This window comes from Suricata suricatta, chromosome 7 (assembly GCF_006229205.1).
Source record: "Suricata suricatta isolate VVHF042 chromosome 7, meerkat_22Aug2017_6uvM2_HiC, whole genome shotgun sequence".
NCBI classification, from domain to species: domain Eukaryota; kingdom Metazoa; phylum Chordata; class Mammalia; order Carnivora; family Herpestidae; genus Suricata; species Suricata suricatta.
Genome location: NC_043706.1, coordinates 39,770,760 through 39,788,342, shown reverse-complemented (window position 1 = coordinate 39,788,342; position 17,583 = coordinate 39,770,760). Strand labels below are relative to the sequence as shown.

General features: G+C 50.7%; 2 protein-coding genes across 9 annotated transcripts; one reads left to right on the top strand and one right to left on the bottom strand.

The window, feature by feature from the left end:
- Positions 1-3,901: 3,901 nt before the first annotated feature.
- KLHDC3 (kelch domain containing 3) lies at positions 3,902-15,323 on the bottom strand. Of its 5 annotated transcripts, XM_029944142.1 has the most exons (15): positions 15,190-15,323; positions 12,804-13,016; positions 12,450-12,626; positions 12,173-12,288; positions 11,915-11,986; positions 11,573-11,786; positions 11,406-11,492; positions 11,150-11,258; positions 10,951-11,024; positions 6,904-7,051; positions 5,912-5,978; positions 5,732-5,836; positions 5,307-5,381; positions 5,080-5,197; positions 3,902-4,652 (listed from the first exon to the last, which is right to left on the bottom strand). In XM_029944142.1, exons 2-15 carry the CDS (start codon positions 12,955-12,957, stop codon positions 4,516-4,518), a joined length of 1,653 nt encoding a protein of 550 aa, XP_029800002.1. In that variant the 5' UTR covers positions 12,958-13,016; positions 15,190-15,323; the 3' UTR covers positions 3,902-4,515. The 5 variants fall into 5 exon arrangements, with proteins under 5 accessions (XP_029800002.1, XP_029799999.1, XP_029800001.1 ...); XM_029944139.1 differs by lacking the exons at positions 3,902-4,652; positions 5,080-5,197; positions 5,307-5,381; ... (1 more) ...; positions 5,912-5,978; positions 6,904-7,051 and adding exons at positions 9,110-9,607; positions 10,749-10,827; positions 13,237-13,420; positions 14,295-14,336 and having other exon boundaries at positions 15,190-15,314; XM_029944141.1 differs by lacking the exons at positions 3,902-4,652; positions 5,080-5,197; positions 5,307-5,381; ... (1 more) ...; positions 5,912-5,978; positions 6,904-7,051 and adding exons at positions 9,110-9,607; positions 10,749-10,827; positions 14,263-14,336 and having other exon boundaries at positions 15,190-15,314.
- A 207-nt stretch (positions 15,324-15,530) lies between these two features.
- On the top strand, positions 15,531-17,276 carry MEA1 (male-enhanced antigen 1). Of its 4 annotated transcripts, none has more exons than XM_029944249.1 (4): positions 15,531-15,615; positions 16,121-16,398; positions 16,489-16,591; positions 16,882-17,276. In XM_029944249.1, exons 1-4 carry the CDS (start codon positions 15,552-15,554, stop codon positions 17,031-17,033), a joined length of 597 nt encoding a protein of 198 aa, XP_029800109.1. In that variant the 5' UTR covers positions 15,531-15,551; the 3' UTR covers positions 17,034-17,276. The 4 variants fall into 4 exon arrangements, with proteins under 4 accessions (XP_029800109.1, XP_029800111.1, XP_029800110.1 ...); XM_029944251.1 differs by having other exon boundaries at positions 15,560-15,644; XM_029944250.1 differs by having other exon boundaries at positions 15,566-15,588.
- Positions 17,277-17,583: the final 307 nt, after the last annotated feature.

Genomic DNA, 17,583 nt, shown 5'->3' with positions numbered 1-17,583 from the left:
GAGTCAAGTGGTAAGAGAGGGCACAGAGGCCAGAAGGGGAACTGGGTGCCACCCAGGACCGAGATTTGGAATAGAATCTGTAAGGGGGACAGGCCAGGGCTCAGGAGAGTCAGGATGCCCAGGACAAGACAGCAAAACAGAGGGCAAACAGGGTAGCCACAGAAGGCCCATGCTTGTTTTACTCTGCAGTATGGTGGCCCCACCATGCTGCTGGTGGTTCTCAGAGCAGAACTGTCTGGTTGGTCACTGTTCTTGTAGGAGGTAGAAGACAGGCAACAGGCACTGGGCTCCAGGGCACACTGCGGTTGCTAGTTTGTCACTTGGGTGAACAGTCCTGACTGCCCTTCTCTCACCAGCACCAGGAAAGACCTGAGCCTCTTCCCCTGCCCTCAGGACGTTCCATCCCTACAGGGTACACACTTCCTGCGTGACTGAGGAGAGAAGTTTGCTACCCTGACCCCTTTGTGAGACCATCCTCACAGCCTCTTTCTTCTATCCCAGACAGCTGGTTTGTACACAAAGGATCACATAGTAATTCCACTTACATGAAATGTTCCAAAATAGGCAAATCTAGAGCCAGAAAGCAGTTTAGTGGCTGCCTAGAGCCAGGGAGATTGGGAAGAAATGGGGAGTGTCTGCTAGAGGATATATGGGGTCTTTTTGGGGTGTCAAGAATGTTACAAAATGATGATGTTGTTGTGCCCAGATTTTAATATCGCCCCCTAAAACCAGAGATTACCTGGGAGACCGAAGCACGCATGCAAAAGCAAAGGGCTTTATTACGAATTTAGGCCCTGCCAGCCTAAACTCAGGCTCACAGACTTACTGGATTCACTTGGAGTGAGCCCCGAACAAAGGCAGGGTAGGGCTTTTATGAGTTTGGGAAGGGGGAGTTATAGGAAATACAGTGACCTCAGGTAGGGTGTGACTAGTCTTAGCCTCCATCTTTAGGCCTGCCCTTAGAATGTTACAAGGGTGGTCCCTTTTGCCTTGGGCAATGTGTGCCCTTCTATTGTTTCATGGAGTCAGTTTCAGACCTGCATCCTTACAATGTCACACAGCTCTGAATATACTAAAACTATCAAATTGTACAAGTTAAATGGGTGGAGGTAGCCAGGTGTGTAATGTTGATTATATATCAAATCAATGTTCCCAATGAAAACCAAAAAGCAAGCAGACCAACTAACCCATCACTGACGCTCAGAGCTCTCCAGTGTCTCTTGTGGGCCCCTGATGAAAGGGAAGAGTAGCAGGCTGAAGGCCTGGTGGGGCCAATACGGCCTCTAGTGGACACGCAGGTGTGCTCGACTACCCTCCATCTGAGCCGCCTTCTTCTTTTTTTTTAATGTCTATTTTTGAGAGAGAGAGAGAACGAGAGAGCGAGCACACACAGGGGAGGAGTAGAGAGGGGAGACAGAGGATCTGAAGCGGGCTCTGCATAGACAGCAGAGCCAATGCTGCAGGGCTGGCACTCATGAACCACGAGATCATGACCTGAGCCCAAGTCAGACACTTAACCTCCTGAGCCACCCAGGTGCCCCTAATCCCCCTTCTTATGCTTGGAAACCTCACACAAATTAGGCAGAATATCAAGTCCACCCCCCACCATATTAAAGACCAGACACTTGCTTTCCCAGCATTCCCCCTGCAGCCATATAATGAAGGCTGAGCTAATCAGATGCCTCTGCCAGGAATTTCTGAATCTAGAGCAAAGCAGGAAGTGGAATGCCTCTGGTGGCAACAGGGACATCTTCACAACACTCTTGTTCCAAGGTAGGATTTAGAGTGCTTTTTACTGCTCAGACTTAACCTGCTAACCACTTTTTTCCTTTTTTAGCTTTTCTATAACCTTCTTAGTGTTTCTTAAGCCCAAGAGTTCAACAGCCTTTTTCTATTATCAGCCACAATCTGTTCTTTGGCTTTAAAGTAGGACTGATCTGGGGCACCTGGGTGGCTCAGTTGGTTAAGCATCCAACATTGCCTCAGGTCATGATCTTGCAGTCATTGAGTTCAAGCTCAATGTCGGGCTCTGTGCTGACAGCTCAGAACTTGGAGCCTGCTTCTGATTCTGTCTTCCCCTCTCTCTCTGTCCCTCTACTGCTTACATTGTCTCTCTCTCTCTCAAAAATAAACAAACATTAAAAAATTAAATAAATAAAGTAGAACTGACTTTTGTGGCATCAGGGGACCCTGGAGCACTGGATCCCTCTGGGCAAGGTAAAATATCCTGGTAGCTTCAGCCCTCAGCTTACAATCACTTGGAGACAAACATTTTATGCTCATCTCATACATATTTCAGTCATTAGAACTACATCTATTCCTCCATTCCAGAAGCATTAGATGTCCTAGCTTCTAATCCTACTTCTCTTCCTTTTCCTTATAGCTGTTTTTCAGATGTTAGTTTTTAAAATATTCTGTAATTTCATGATTTATCAAATTAAAAAATAATAACCTGTGCCTATGTGGGGCTTGAACTCCAAGAGCTGCATGTTCTACTGACTGAGGCAGCCATCATTTTTTTGTTTTTTCAGTCCTGCTTGGAATTAATAGGCCTTTCTGAATCTTAGTGTTTATAAATTTCAACTCTAGGAAATTCTCAGCCTCTTTAAAATATTCTCTCCTCTGGATTTCAGATTATATATATCATACTTTCTCAATCCATCTTCCATGTTTTGTTTTCCCTGTGTGTTTTATTTATTTATTTTTAAATGTTTTTATTTTTGAGAGAGAGAGAGACAGCGTGAGCAGGGGAGGGTCAGAGAGAGAAGGAGTCACAGGATCTGAAGACAGACTCCAGGCTCTGAGCTAATGGTCAGCACAGAGCCTGACACGGGGCTTGAGGCCACGAACCGTAAGATCAGACCTGAGCCAAAGTCGAACGCTCAACCGACTGAGCCACCCAGGCACCCCTCCCTTAGATTCCATTTCTCTGTATCGTTGGGTTTCATCTTTGTAACAAATCTACTTCTGGTTCATTCTCCTTTCAGGTATGTCTAATCTGCTGCTTAACCATAAAGTTTCTTTCTTCATTTATTTATTTTGAGAGAGACAGAGTGAGAGAGTGGGAGAGTAAAAGTGAGTGAGAGAGAGAGAGAGAGAGAGAGAGAGCAGAGAGGCGATCCCAAGCAGGCTCTGCACAGTCAGCACAAAGCCCAATGTGGGGCTCAATCCCAAGAACCATGAGATCACGACCTGAAGTGTTATCGAGTCAGATGCTTAACCAACTTAGCCACCCAGGTGTCCCATAAAGTTCTTCTTTTTGTAAGATTTTATTTTTAAGTAATCTCTATACCCAACGTAGTGCTCAAACTCACAACCCCAAGACCAAGAGTTGCACACACCACCAACTGAACCAGCCAGGCACCCCAACCTTGAAGTTTCTAACTTCAAATAGTATATCGTCCATTTTTAAAAGCTCTACTTTTTATCAAACCAATTTGGTCCTTTTAGACATTCTTTTCTTTAGTCATACTTTAAAAGGAAGCAAGATATTTTACATTTTGTATTTTACATTTCTAACATCTGTTTTTGCTGGACTGAGTCTGTTTTCTATTGTCCCTAATGACTCTTGCTCATGGTGACTTCTTTCCTTGTGTGCTTTGTATTTTCACTGGATGCTCACATTCCTTCAAATTTTATCTAAAGGAACTCCTTGAGGCTTGAGTTCAAGTACAACCCTCAAGTGAAGATTACACTTGCTTCTGCCAGGTGCCTGGAAGCACTACCAACCTAAGACCACTCGGAACTGAATCATTAGTTAGCTTGTGGACCCTTTAGTCCACACGGGAGTAGGAGCTGTAGACCCAATCAGTCCTGACAGTCAGCTGTGCTTCTACATCACTGGGGAAACTTTCTGTCCTCACCTCCTCCCTCCCTTTGTGGTATCCAAAACCACAGCTAAGTAGGTGAGTCATGGGAGTGGTTTACTCTTTCAGCGATTGTGTCTTCTTTGATGTTTAAGCAGGAGGAATCTCTGGTCTGACTTCCCATTTGATGGGAGCCTTAAATTTGCGGCCAGCCCCCACAGGTGGCCCACGGAAACAGTAGTTCTAGGTTGCTCGAAAACCCCACCAAAAAAGAATAATAAAAAGAGTAACAGGAATGTTTACGATTTGGCTCTTACATAAAGTCCCAGCTGTAAGAGCTATCAACAGACTTCACGGCCTTCACCGGCTTCAAGATCACTCACTCACTCACTCACTCACTCACTCACTCACTCACTGGCTTTTTCTTCTATACCACGATCACTGGTTTAAAGCAGGGATGGGAGGACATGAGGACGTGATGAACCAGATCCAAGCAGAGAAAATGTGCCATGACAGAAGGTTGGGCTGCTCATCTTATCCAACCCTGGGGCAGTCCAAGAGTCCTCCCGTCATCTTTGAGCCAATCTAGCTCAAGGGCAGCAATGATCCTTGCCCTGGCATGGAAAAGAACCAGAAGAAGCCAAGCCCAAGTTGTCCCCATAGATCCATTTCTCACTGGGGCAGCGGCAGAGCTGAGACCAGTTCTTTACTACTCTTTGCTCAAAGGGAGATGTCTCCGGTCCTTGCCTGCATTTCGGCGCCTCTTTCGACTCAAGAAGCTCTCTAACTTCTTACTGCGTTTCAGCTCCTGGAACTTCTCAGCTAGGAGCAACTGGCGCTGCTCAGCTAGAGGACAAAGAGAAAGAAAGCCGGTAAGCAAGGGAGGAGGCACTCCTCTTGTCCTTTCCCCAGGTCTGTACCTCCCAACCTCCCTGCTGTGATACATGACTTGGCTAGAGTTCACTGGTGTGTGCGGCAAGCAGATTTTTTTCTACAATTCCCTGCTTTCTCTATGAAACCAACTGTGAGCTCCTTCTATGAGCCTGGCCCAGCATATGTAGGGGAGGCGGGAGATAAAAGCAACACCCTTGCCCATAATCTATAATTAGGGATACAAGATTAGTTACAAGTAACTCCTCCCTACCATTTTTACTTTCCTCCAACTTCCCATGGGATCTAGCCTTCATGCCTCCGTTAGGGAGCTCAGAGACCCCCAACACAGCACGCTGCCTCTAAGGCCTCCCAAGCCTGGTGACAGCTGTGCCCGACTCACATTTCTTCAGGAAATATGGCCGATGGCCCTGCTGGGCCCGAGCCCGCCTCTCCTGCTTCAGGGCCAGGTGCAGCTCCTGCTGCCGCTTCCGTTCCTGCTGGGCCATTTCTTGCTGCTCCTGAGGAGCAAAGACGAGGTGGGTGAGACGGGTGAGCAGGAGGGGCTGTGCAGCACCTCCTGTCTGCCTCGCTGCTCTCCCTGCCCACCCGCGCCTCTGACCCACTCACCATTCTCTGAAGCAGCTGCTGCAGTTTTTCGTGCTCCTGCCCCGAACGGTGCTTCTTCAACTGCTTTTTCACAAGCTTCACATTACAAAATGAATATGATGATTAGCAGTCTGTGTTAATTGAAATGTGCCAAGCGTTCTACTAAGAGGTTCATATATATTAATGCAGTAACCCTAGAAGATATGATTTTATTCTCTCTTTTTATGATGAAAAAATTGAGAAGTTGAAGAACCTGCCAATGGTCACACAGCTGGTAAACTCATAAGCCAGAATTTGAATAGAAGTGAATTTGGGAGCGTTAAGTCAGTTAAGGAGAAATAAATCTGCCCACCACTGTGTTCCCTATGCCCCTCTGCCCAACTCTCTAACCCGTACCCTACTTTCCCATCCCTGGAATCCCCATGAGTCAGTCTAATGTTGCAAACCTCTTTCTCTTTGGCTCGGATGTCATTCAGGAATTGATATGTTTTGTCAAACACCTCAGGATTATATTCCCCTGACAGATCATCAAAGCGGGGGTCCCGGGCTACCTTTGGAGAGAACAGAGTATAAATGAACTGTTCGGTCTCCGATCATTTAGACAGCTCTTCCTGCCTCTTCCTCACCTTCTTACTGACGGGAACAACTTGACGCAAAAATGGCACCCGGACCTTGGCTGACATTTCCAGAGGCCTACGGAGAAATTAAAAGACATGTGCAGGGTCTCCACGTTTGTTTGTTATTTTTTTTTAAGATTTTATTTTTAGGATGCCTAGGTGGTTCAGTTGGTTAAGCATCCAACTTCAACTCAGGCCATGATCTAACGGTCCTTGAGTTCAAGCCCTACTTCAGAAGGGCTCTTTGTGTGGACACCTCAGAGCCTGAAGCCTGCTTTGGATTGTGTGTCTCCTTCTCTCTCTCTGCCCCTCACTGCTCATGCTCACTTGCTCTCCCTCTCTAAGAATAAATAAAATTAAAAATTAAAAAAAAAGATTTTAAGTAATCTCTATACCCAATGTGGGGCTCAAACTCACAACTACAAGATCAAGAGGGACACCTGGGTGGCTCAGTCTTACTTCAGCTCAGGTCATGATCTCACAGTTCATGAGTTCTAGCCCTACATTGGGCTCTCTGCTGTCGCTGCAGAGCCTGTTTGGGATCCTCTGTCCCTCTCTCTCTCTGCCCTTCCCCCACTTGTGCATGTTCTCTCTCTCTCAAAAATATAAACATTGAAAAAAGAAAAAGTGCACACTCCAGCCAGATGCCCTGGCTCTCCAGTGTTTTGTTTCTAATGTTTATTTACTTTTGAGTAAGAGAGAGTGTGCGTGTGCGCACGCGCAAGCAAGCAAATGGGAGAGGGGGAGAGAGAGAGAGAAGGAGACACAAAATCTGAAGCTGGCTCCAGGCTCCAGGTTGTCAACACAGAGCCTGACACGGGGCTTGAACTCACCAACTGCAAGAGCAGGCCATGAGCCAAAGTCGGTCCTTAACCGACAGAGCCACCTAGGCGTCCTCCCTGGCTCTCTAGTCTTGATCAAAGGGCTCCCACCTAGGAATGCAGACACCTACTCAAAGGCCCAGGTATTCTCCAATCCCTGGGGCAGGCCTTGCCTCTCACCTGTGCTTATCTGCAACACACGCATTTTGGACAGGTGGTCTGGAACCTGGCTTCTTAGTACTGTTTCCAGCTACCAACTGTTTGTATGTCTTAGTCCCCACTTGGTTCTGTAGTTCCAACAGCTCTTCAAATGACATGTGAGATGTGTCTGCGGAAGGAGGGGTGGGGACATAACTCAGCACAGCATCTCCTACTGCTACAGAGACCTCATCCCACCCTCCTTCCTTAAGTAACTGACCCTTTCAGATATCCCCACCAGGCCAATCAAGACAGTTTCTAGGCAGCACAGGTTGCAAGGGTGCTACACTGACACCTAACTTCTCAACCACTCCCGCCACCTATGGCCTCACCTGGCTAAGGAAGGTATATACACGTAAGGCTGGAGGTGGGCCAAGCCACAGTCCCTTCTTGGTCATCCTCTCTTTTGAATCCTGCCTTCACAGGCTTCCCCACGGGGCATGTCTTCCCTGCTCAGTTACCACTTCCAGTGCTCTCCTCCATACTCTCGGCACCTCTCACCTCAGTGAGTGCTCTAGCCTCTTAACTGGTATTCTGATCTCCACCTTCTCCCAAAACTATGCTGGACAGAGGCATCCAAAATGCAAAACTGATCTCATCATTCCTACCCCTTTTCCAAACACATAGGCTTCAGATCACATCACTTCAGAACTCAAAACTCCCTAATGGCTTTCTCTTGATCAGAATAAAAGCTTCTACTGGTTTGAAAACCCCCATGTGACCTAGCCCCTGGTCTCTAACCTCATGTCCTGTAATCTCTTTCCCACTCCTCCCACTCCTCTCCAATCAACTATTCTAGCACTTACTGAGCAAGATCTATGTTCCTGCCTCAGTTCCTTTACATTTGATGTTGCCTTTACTTGGAATCTTTATCCAAATATATTTATTGCTTGTTTCCTAACCTCCTTCAAACTGTTGTGCAAATGTCACCTACTCAATGAGGCCTTCTGTAACTACTTAAAACTGCAACCCCTCGCTTGCCTTCTCTCCATAGCCCTTATAATCTTTCTGAAAAACTGAGGTATAATTTGCATATCATAAAATTCACCCTTAAAAAACACACAATCGTGTGCTTTACCTTTTACTGTATTACTTTTTTAAAAGTCACCCTTTCTGAAAGATAAGTTCCACGAGAAGACGATTGTCTTCTTAAGGATTTTTAAGTTCTCTCTACGCCCAGTGTGTAGAATGGGGCACCTGGGTGGCTCAGTCAGTCAGGGCTTGAACCCACACTTCCGAGATCATGCCCTACTGACTCAGCCAGCCAGCCGCCGCAGGAGTTTTTGACTGCTTTTATTCACTACTGTATCTACAGCATCTAGAACAGCCCGCACACGATAGATGCTCAACAAAGGTTGGCGAAATATGTCCAATTCTGACCTACTAACCCCCAGCAACCCATGCCTCTCCTGACGGCACATATCAACATGTGTTTTCTCTCCGCGGAAAACCCTCATCCTCCCTTTCAGAAACTGCCGAGGCGGTCTTAACCCAGGAAGCGCCTTCTTCACATCCCACAGTCCCATTTTGTCGGCGGCGCTCCCCGAGGTGGCAGTCTCACGGTCACTGCTCGGCTACCTACCTTTCCCTCTGCCCCCCGCCCCGGCACCGGGCCCTCACCCTTCGGCAGACCCCCGGGCCCCATGCCCCCGCCGTCTTCCTCGCCTCTCCGGGCTCCGTGGGGAAACCGGAGGGCCGCCGCGGCGCGGGAACTCTCTCTCAGCATTGGCTCGTGGGACTCGCCGGGAGGGAAAGGCGCTACTTCCGCTCTTGTGCCCCCGCCCCTTCCGGCCTCTCCGGGAGACGCGTCTGCGCAAGTCGGTTGTGAACCCGCCAGGACGCTCCGGCGGGTGGGCAAGCACTTGATGGAACGTCGTCACCTTTTTGTCGCATGGCGCTGGACTCCGCGCTCTAGAGAAACTAGGGCCAGGCCATGGTGGTATTTGGGGTGGTATTTGGTTTCCTTTTGCTCTTGGCGGAGAAGCCAGAACCTCAGCGCCCTGTCCCTTGGCAAGCTTCCGCCAGCCACCCCCACTGTATCCCACAAAACAGATCACACATTTGTAAATTTTTAATCCATTTTTATAAAATCTGAGCTGGCTGGGAGCGTCAGGGAACAGCAACAGCTCAGGGTAGGGTGGGATTATCTGCTGGTCCTCGCCTCCCCAGGTCAGGGAGAAGGAGGGCTTCATGGCAACAGTTGCAACTCCTCTCAGCTCCCAATCAATGCTCTTGACTCAAGCAGGGGGAGGGGGTGGAAACAAGGGTAGGGGAAGCTCCTGAGGCTCAGACACTGCTTGCTTCTCCCTTAGCCCCATTCCCTTCACTTCCCAGCAGAGCCTGGCTGGCCTGGGGCAGAGCAGAGGCCCAGGAGCAGTTGGAAGGAGGTGTATGGGACAGAGCACCAAGGGGAAGGGGCCCTCGGCCCAAGGGGGTAGGGATCTAGCCCTCCCCCCTACAGCTCCCCACTGAGTTCACAGCACAGGAAACACCTCTAGTCCAACAACTCCACGCAGAGGTATACCGAATCCAGGGTCCAAAGGGGCAGGCGGGTGAGGGATGGGGAGGGGCAATGAAGATAATAGCAGGCTCAGGAAGGGAGGCGGCAGCAACCTTCTCCTACCCATGGGAGGAGACGATGGGGCGACTGATATTGCTGTTGGTGGTCATGGCATTCAGCTCCCACCTAGAAGGCCAAGTGACAGGCAGAAAGGACAGAAGAGTGGAGTCTCCACCCCCAAGCCCAGAATTGCTCAAACAAAGCTATGAACACAGCAGTCCCTTCAACATCCTAAAGCTCAACCACCCACAGCCACCTCTTCCTTATAGCCTTACTGTTTGACATGATTGTTAACAGTCATGGCCCCACCCACCACCGAATCTGGTATCACCCACTCTTCCACCTGCAAGCTCATGTAGACTTCCTATCTATGTTTATATATGCGTGCTTGTGCCCAATACCTGGGGAAAAAATCATCTGTATACTCATCTCAGTGAACTTCCCACATTACCTTTCCTCCTCTGCTCAGATCCAACCAGGAAGGTCTGTTTTCACTCTCAACTCCCATCCCTTTAAAGGCCCTGACTCCCCTCTCCTAGGCTTCTAGAGACCTTCTCCCGCCGTGCCGCCACATTAAACTTAAATCCCCTTTTCCTCCCTCTCTTTTTGACAATTCTGTCATTCTACAAAGATTTACCAAGTACTTCCTTACACCAAGATTCTCACTACAGTCTACTTGGTGTGAAATACTTGCACGTGTCAATCCTAAGCTATGATCCATCAGTTCAGCCCTATATACTCTGTGTCACCAAATACTGAACACCACCTCCACGTCCCTAGCAAATAAAAGTTAAATTGAACTGATACAAGGAGAAGGAATTATCCATAATGATCCTGAAAGACACAAGTATACAACATATAACGTTTGGGGCCTGATTAACAGATTCTGAGAACAGAATTCAAAGGGAAGTAGCTAGGAAGGACCTCCCTTAACTCTAGGACTAATGTGATCCAAAGATTTCTAGACTTGTCTTTACTTTGCAGCTAACTTCAAAGACTTAATCGAACTTTCTCAGCGTGTTAAAAGCAACCATACAGGCTCGGGTCTCAGGAAGTAATGCTTCTGAGCTTGGTTTGAAACACCAGATTTTTTTTTCTTCATATAATTTACCCAGCTGATAATTTGTATCTTCTTTGCTCTGACTCTCCAGTACTAGTACATTAAATCTCCAGCAGAACAAAAACTTCTGTCCCCTCTATACTGAGAAACAGGTTCATCAGATCACACACTGTCACCCAATTTCTCCTCTCCAACCACTTGCTGTACCTGATGTCATGGGGCAAACACGACTGGTCCAGGTTATACTGAATCACGGCCAGTTTACACAGAGTCTTCAAACTAGGGCCTTTGAAGAAGTCGGAGAGAGGGAGATGCTCAGAACCAAGGAAAGGATCCACTCCTGAATGTCACCACACAAAGACAGGGACCCTGTGGCAGGAGCCAGACATCTGCGAATATGTGTACTTACTAAAGTCCAAAATGTGTAAATCAGAATGATCTATGAGGTCAAATTCATCTCCCAGGCCTTCCTCAGGAGATGGACTGTAGGGATCAAAAAAGAGATGAAGGAAGGAGAAAAGACTACCCATGACACCCTCCTCCTCAAATGCCTGCCATGCGGTCACAGACCTGGGCCCTTCCCTGAGCCCTCCCACTTTCCTCCTAACCTGGTGCCCCCAAAGAGAACAATCTTGTCACCAACAATACAGCAGCACTGGCGCCGGCGCGGACACGGCCCCTTCCCCTTCGGTTCAATCTTCTTCCAGGTAAAGGACACTGAAGAGAAGTTTACATGGAGGTTTAATACCTGCCCAGTCTAAATATCCTCTCCACCCCCATGCTCACCCTCACCTACTCAGGGTTTTTTTTTCCCCTCCCCCATCAGTTGCTCCTTGTTTTCCCCTGAAAGGCAGTGCTCTGTACCAGGGTTAAACTTCCAAAGGTCATGGAAGTGGCGGTTCAGCCTTGCATTATAGCCACCAAAGATATACAGCTCCCCATTGTAGCCAACTGGAAGGAGAGAGAAACGTGAAGAGTGTGAGGACAATGGGTGAAAGAAGGGACGCCCACGCAGACCCACAGATACTCACAGGCTGAATGGCTCCGGCGGCCCTCGGGCAGCACTGGAGTGGGTGGACAGTCCAGCCAGGCCTCAGTCCTGGTGTCAAAGACACGGATGCGGTTGCAGTAAATCTCATTGTTGGAATGGAATGGCCCAAAGCGGTCGGCACGGCCCCCGAAGACATACATGTGACTGCCCAGCATTGTAGCTGAGTGAAAGTCCCTCCAGCGTGCAGGGTTGCCCTAGGCGGGAGCAGAGAGGTAAAAAGGTGGGAGTCAGCATGGAAGCTACGAGGGGATCTGCTCTCACTCAGCTTCCTACGATTTCTTCAATTGAAAGTACGGATCTGCGAGGAAAAAGAAAGGCAGACCTTTGTACAAATAAGGGTCCACGTCATGGTGCTGGTATCCAGCTTGTGAATGTCATTGGAAAAGCAGTCCGCCTGTATGGGAAGAAAAAGGAAGTGAAGAAATGAATAACAGAGGGGATCTGTGGTCACCCTCTGACTCTCAGCCTCTCTCCTCAAAACCTGCAAACAAGCCAAAGCCTCCCATTCCACCACCCTCAATTTCCCTTCCTCTTTCTTATTCTCACCCATTCTCAAACCCTAGTTTGCTCCCAGACATACCAGCTGCTCATAGCCCCCGAAAATGTACATGGTCTTGCCCAGGACACAAGCTGAATGTCCATCCCGGGCCCCAGGAACTGTTCCTGACACTCGGGGTGTGGACCACTTGTGAGTATCTGAAAGACGGGAGAGGATAGGTTGGTAAGCAACCTCTGACACCACTGCCTCCCAGACTTTGTAATGCCCTATTCCCGGCCGCCTCAGCCCACACCTTTCCGAACCCATTTCCTGGAGGCCCCATTTGGCGGAACACAGCCTGTCCAAGACTTATACTCACTGACGTCAAAGGCATAAAGCACATTGCAGGCTCCTTCGGTGTCATTCCGCCCGCCCCAAAGGAAGACTGTGTCATCGATGAGGACGGTTGAGTGTCCATACCGCATGTAGGGTACCACAGGAGCCTGCCCACGGATGGCAGGCCTCACAGGGGGTAGCTTTGTCCAACGCAAGGACACTGTGGGCACAGTTCTGCTCAGCCCTGGAAACCTCCCTCCAGGCTGTTCACCTTTGCCCAAACCAGCCGTTCATTCCCCCATCCCTCCTGGCCATGGGGACTGCCACCAAACCTCATTCAGCTGCCCGTTCCCCTCCCTGACACAGGTACCCAGGGATGGTCCCAGCATTAGCTTACCTGCATTGAAAATGTGCACATCAATCTGCCGCAGTGTTTCATAGTCTTCACCAGAGCAGTAACCCCCGAAGGAGTATACCCGGTGCCCAACAGCCACTGCAGCATGGTTCACCCTGCGGGGCCCGCCCTCCAGGTGCACTGTCCACCGTAACATCCCCTGGGTCACTGGTTACAGCAACATGCCCCCCCGGCACGGCCTGCTGCCTCTGCTACCTGCACACAAGTTAGGGCCATGGGCTCCTCAGGAAGGCTTTTATCTGGCTCACCAGGATTCTGCCCAGGACCAGCCCTTGCCTCTGTGTCACCCTGGTGGCCCTCCCACACCAGCCTTTCGGAAGCTCAGGTGCTGGCCCTGCCCCAGGAGAACTATAGAGGTCAGGGAGCTAGCCCTGGTCCTGTGTTCTCCCACAGCAAAGGGCGGGGCCGCTCTGACCTGATTGACAGCTCAGAATTGCTGATCAAGGGTTCAGCGTGGTCATTCCTTACTCCTGGAGGCTCCGTCGTGTTGCTGGCCTGGCACAAGCTCCAAGCACCGCCCGCCCTTCCTAGGGCAGCGCTTTGTCTGGTCTCTCTGGCTCTGCTCCGCTTACTGCCACCTCTCTAAGAATCTCTGTGCTCTTTAAGGGGGGGAAAGGGATCTCAAAATACTCAGGGCTATTAATAGCGCAGCCAGCCCCAATCGGTCCATTGAAAGCTGGCATGGGTGCTTCAAAGGAGAAAAGCTTTTAGGCTTTTGGAGTGAAAACAGTCCCCCTATCCAGGGCAGGGTGGACAGGGCAGGACTGACCCATGACAGGGACTTCCAAGCACAGTCAGCCTCTCAAAGGGAACTCTTGTCAAGCTATGCTGTTGTCATCAGGGTCATCCAGGGCCCCTCACAGGCACGAGGAGTTCCTTTAACAGCTGTACCTGGTATACAGCCAAGACTAGGAACTCAAACCAGAAAGGTATGTGTCTGCTGGGACTGAGGGGGTGGGGGTGGAGAGAGGAGGGGTTTTCCCCTCCTGCTGCTTCTCCAACCCTGCTATTATAATAAAGAACAAGCTGTTTTAGCAGCTCTTCTCCCACTTAGATCCCTGAAAAGGGAATGGGGTTGGGGGTGTGCGTTAGAAAAGAGAGGAAGGGGGGGAAGCCCTTGGGCAGGACAAGAAGTAGGCTCAGGCATGACCTGCCAACCTAGTGATAATGGGTACATTTGAAGGCTCTGTCAGACAAACGTTCCTCCAATGGGTATTGCCTTTGTTGGCAGGCACCTGCTGGGTTTGAGTGGATCATCTGCTCCCTGCTCAAGAAGCCCTGGCAGAGGGAGGAGCTGGCAGAACCTCAGGCATAGAAAAAGCAAATAAGGGAGGCCCCTCACAAGAAAGAGACACGGTTTTGAGCTGGCTTGCCAGCCCCCCTCCCCCTTCAACCTCCCTCAACCCCCCACCCCATGCTTTAAATAGCCAGCCTGCCAAACCTGAAATAGCCCCAGCAGGAAACCACTCTCACTTCATTACTCCTGTCCTCAATCCAAAAGATCTTGGATCTGGGCTTGTGGGGACAGACAGGAGGTTGAAGAGTTTAAGAATGTGAGTCTTTTGTCTTCCCTCATAACTTCTACTCCCCGCCCCCTCCTTCAGCTATGTCAAGGTAAAGAATTCACAGAAGAGAGAAGCAATTCCATCCAAAAGTGGACAGAATCTTAGGTGCCTCACAAGAACAACTCAAGCTCATGAAGACAAGCCCCTTACACTCTCAGGAGCCCCACTAATCTCTGGGTCTCCTGGATCCTTCATCATTGCTGCATTCTCTCAAGCTTCCTGTATACCCTTCATGTACCTACCGCCCCCGCCCCCACTCTCACCCCGGTCTCTTGCAATGTCCACTCCCCATTTCTGGCCCTTCTTGATCTGTGAGCCTTGCAGTTTTCTCCTTTTTCCTTCTCCCATCGCACCAAGCTCCACCCCGACAGCCCTCCATTTTCCCTCTTCCAATAAGGGAAGAAAGGCGAATATTCACTGACCTCTTTCAGCCAGAGATATTCCTCCCCATATATGACGCTATCCCTATCTTCTTCCAGTCATCCCAACGCTCCCCTCCCCCACAATACCAGGCCCTTTCCCCCCTTTTTTCCCATTATCCTCAGCTTCCCTGTTCTCCTCATAGTCCAGTCTCCCTTCCAATTCCCTCCAGTGCCTCCGCCAGCCACCAGATCCCCCAATCATTTCCTCACCATCCTCCCCCAGTCCTTTCCCCATTAACACTCTCGTTTCCCATCATCCCCCTAGTTCCCTCCCCACCCCCACCTCATCACTCTCAGGTCCCTCCCCCACGACCCCAGCTCCAGGTATGGGCGACCCCAGCCCCTCCAATTTCCCTTGTCCTTCAACCCAATCCGGGCTACCTGCCAGGCCGGGCCGGGGCGGGGCCGCGGATCCTCGCGCTGCCTGCAGTCTAGAACCCGTTGCGCGCCAACCGACTGCTCTCTCCCCAACGAGATAAACACAACCAGGCTCAGTCCTTCCGGTGGGCAGCCGTGTGCGCACGTGCAGTCAGAGCTAAGTGCCCGAAGCTTACTGGGACTTGTAGTCCACGGGTTTCCGGGGGTATGGGAGAGGCTCAGGAGTCGAGGGGGATTGTGCGCATGCGCAGGTATGTGTCAAAAATCCGTGGGGGTCACTGGGTAATGTAGTCCTTCGTTGTCAGGGCAGGAGATGGCGGAGGCGGGGCAAGGGGCGTACTGCGCGTCTCTCGTTCGCGTCAATCATGAGCACGGGGAGGGGCTGGAGGACCAGGGTTCCCGGTACGTCCTGCCCCGCCGGAAGTGAAGGTGCGGGTTCAGCCGCGGGCTCTGAGCGGGTGAGGCGCGCGGAAACACCGGCGCCGAGAATTGGTGGGGGCGGGTGGCGGTCGCCGCTACTGGGGCCATTTGAGGGGAGCCCCTGGGGCCTGAAGGGCATTTTTCTGGCGGTACAGAGGGGAACCCTTTGGAGAGGGGAGAAGGGGGCGGGTACGCTCTGTCTAGGGGAGCTCGTCTGGCGACCCGGAGTTCCCAAGCTGGAGAGTAGGGGAGGGCGGGGTTCTGGACCGAGTGTGGGAGATGACATAGTCTCGGGTTGGGCTATTTAAGAATTGGCAGAGCAAGTCGGGTGGGCCTCTGTTCAAAGTACCAGACGGTTTAAATGGTGGAGTGCCCAGGAGAGGGTGGGTTGCAGGAAGCTTGGGAGCACTTGAATGATTTGCGGACGCAGGAGACCACAAGGAACTGGATGAGTAGCTATAGGTGGACCTAATTTCATCCGATCCCTATCCTCCTGCCCTTCCTGTTCTTGCAGCCCCTGCCCGGATGGCAGCAGTAGTTCTAGGGGGAGACACCATGGGCCCAGAGCGTATCTTCCCCAATCAGACTGAGGAATTAGGGCCGCACCAGGGCCCTATGGAAGGCACTGGGGATTGGAGCAGCGAGGAGCCTGAGGAAGAACAGGAGGAAACAGGGGTAGGCCCAGCTGGCTACTCCTACCAACCCCTGAACCAAGATCCTGAGCAAGAGGTGGAGCTGGCACCGATGGGAGATGGAGAAGATGTGGTTGCTGATATTCAGGATCGGATCCAGGTATGGTGGAGGAGGCACTGTTCTGGCCAGGTGAAGAAGCTGGGGTCCCTGAAGTGCTGGACTTGAACTGTTTTCTCTCTGGCTCTTTAGGCCCTGGGGCTTCATTTGCCAGACCCGCCATTAGAGAGTGAGGATGAAGAGGAGGAGGGAGCTACAGGATTGAGCAACCACAGCTCTATTCCCATGGACCCCGGTAAAGGGAGCATGCTTTCATTTTGGAATAATGTTGGAGGAAAGGGACTGGTCAGAGCCAGTTAGAAACACCCTGTTCCTAAAACCACAGTTTGTTATCTAAGATTTTACAGACTTCAGAATCCAGGTGAAAGGCTGTTGTGCTAGACTTGGGTGATAGGTGGGCTTGCCTGTAAGGAACAGGATGGATTTGGCCACGCTGCTAACCCAAGGGTTATAGGTTAGTTCAAAGAATGGGGAGTGGAGCTGGTCCCATGGTTTCCATCCCCTAACTGTTCTCTGTGATTTCAGAACACGTGGAGCTGGTGAAAAGGACCATGGCTGGAGTAAGCCTGCCTGCGCCAGGGGTTCCTGCCTGGGCTCGGGAGATATCAGATGCCCAGTGGGAAGATGTGGTACAGAAGGCCCTCCAAGCCCGGCAGGGGACCCCAGCCTGGAAGTGACTGCCCCAAGAGCTGCCTTATCTCCCTGCATTCCAGGCCAGAACCAGCAGAGGACTGAACGCATCCCTGGCTATAATGTCCATCTCCATCTTCCTCATCTCCCTTTCCACATCAAGGCAAATCAGACTTCTCAGAGACCCACTTTATTCAGTTCTGTACATATGGGGACATTGGCCCAAGCCCAACCCATCCTAGCATGTATCACTCTGTGGAGAATAAAGCACCCTATGTACACAGCCAAAAGCTGCACTGCCTGTGCCCCTGGAACCTGGGTCTGGCCCTCTTCAGCCTCTTGCCCCTCCAGGGTGTCTGAAAGGGACAAGTGGGGGCCTGCCCAGCATCAGCACAAAAGAAATAAATAGGTGTCGGGGGAGCAATGCTTAGGGCACTGCTCCCTGCTTCCTCCTAGCTTTGGGAACCAACAGCATAGGAAAGCAGTCAGCCCCAGGGTGGTCCCTTCCATGTCTGTGATCCCAGGGCTGCTGCTCACCAAAGAGGGGGCACAGGGTAGAGTGTTCACCCCCTTCTCTTGGTCCGTCTGGGCCCTATA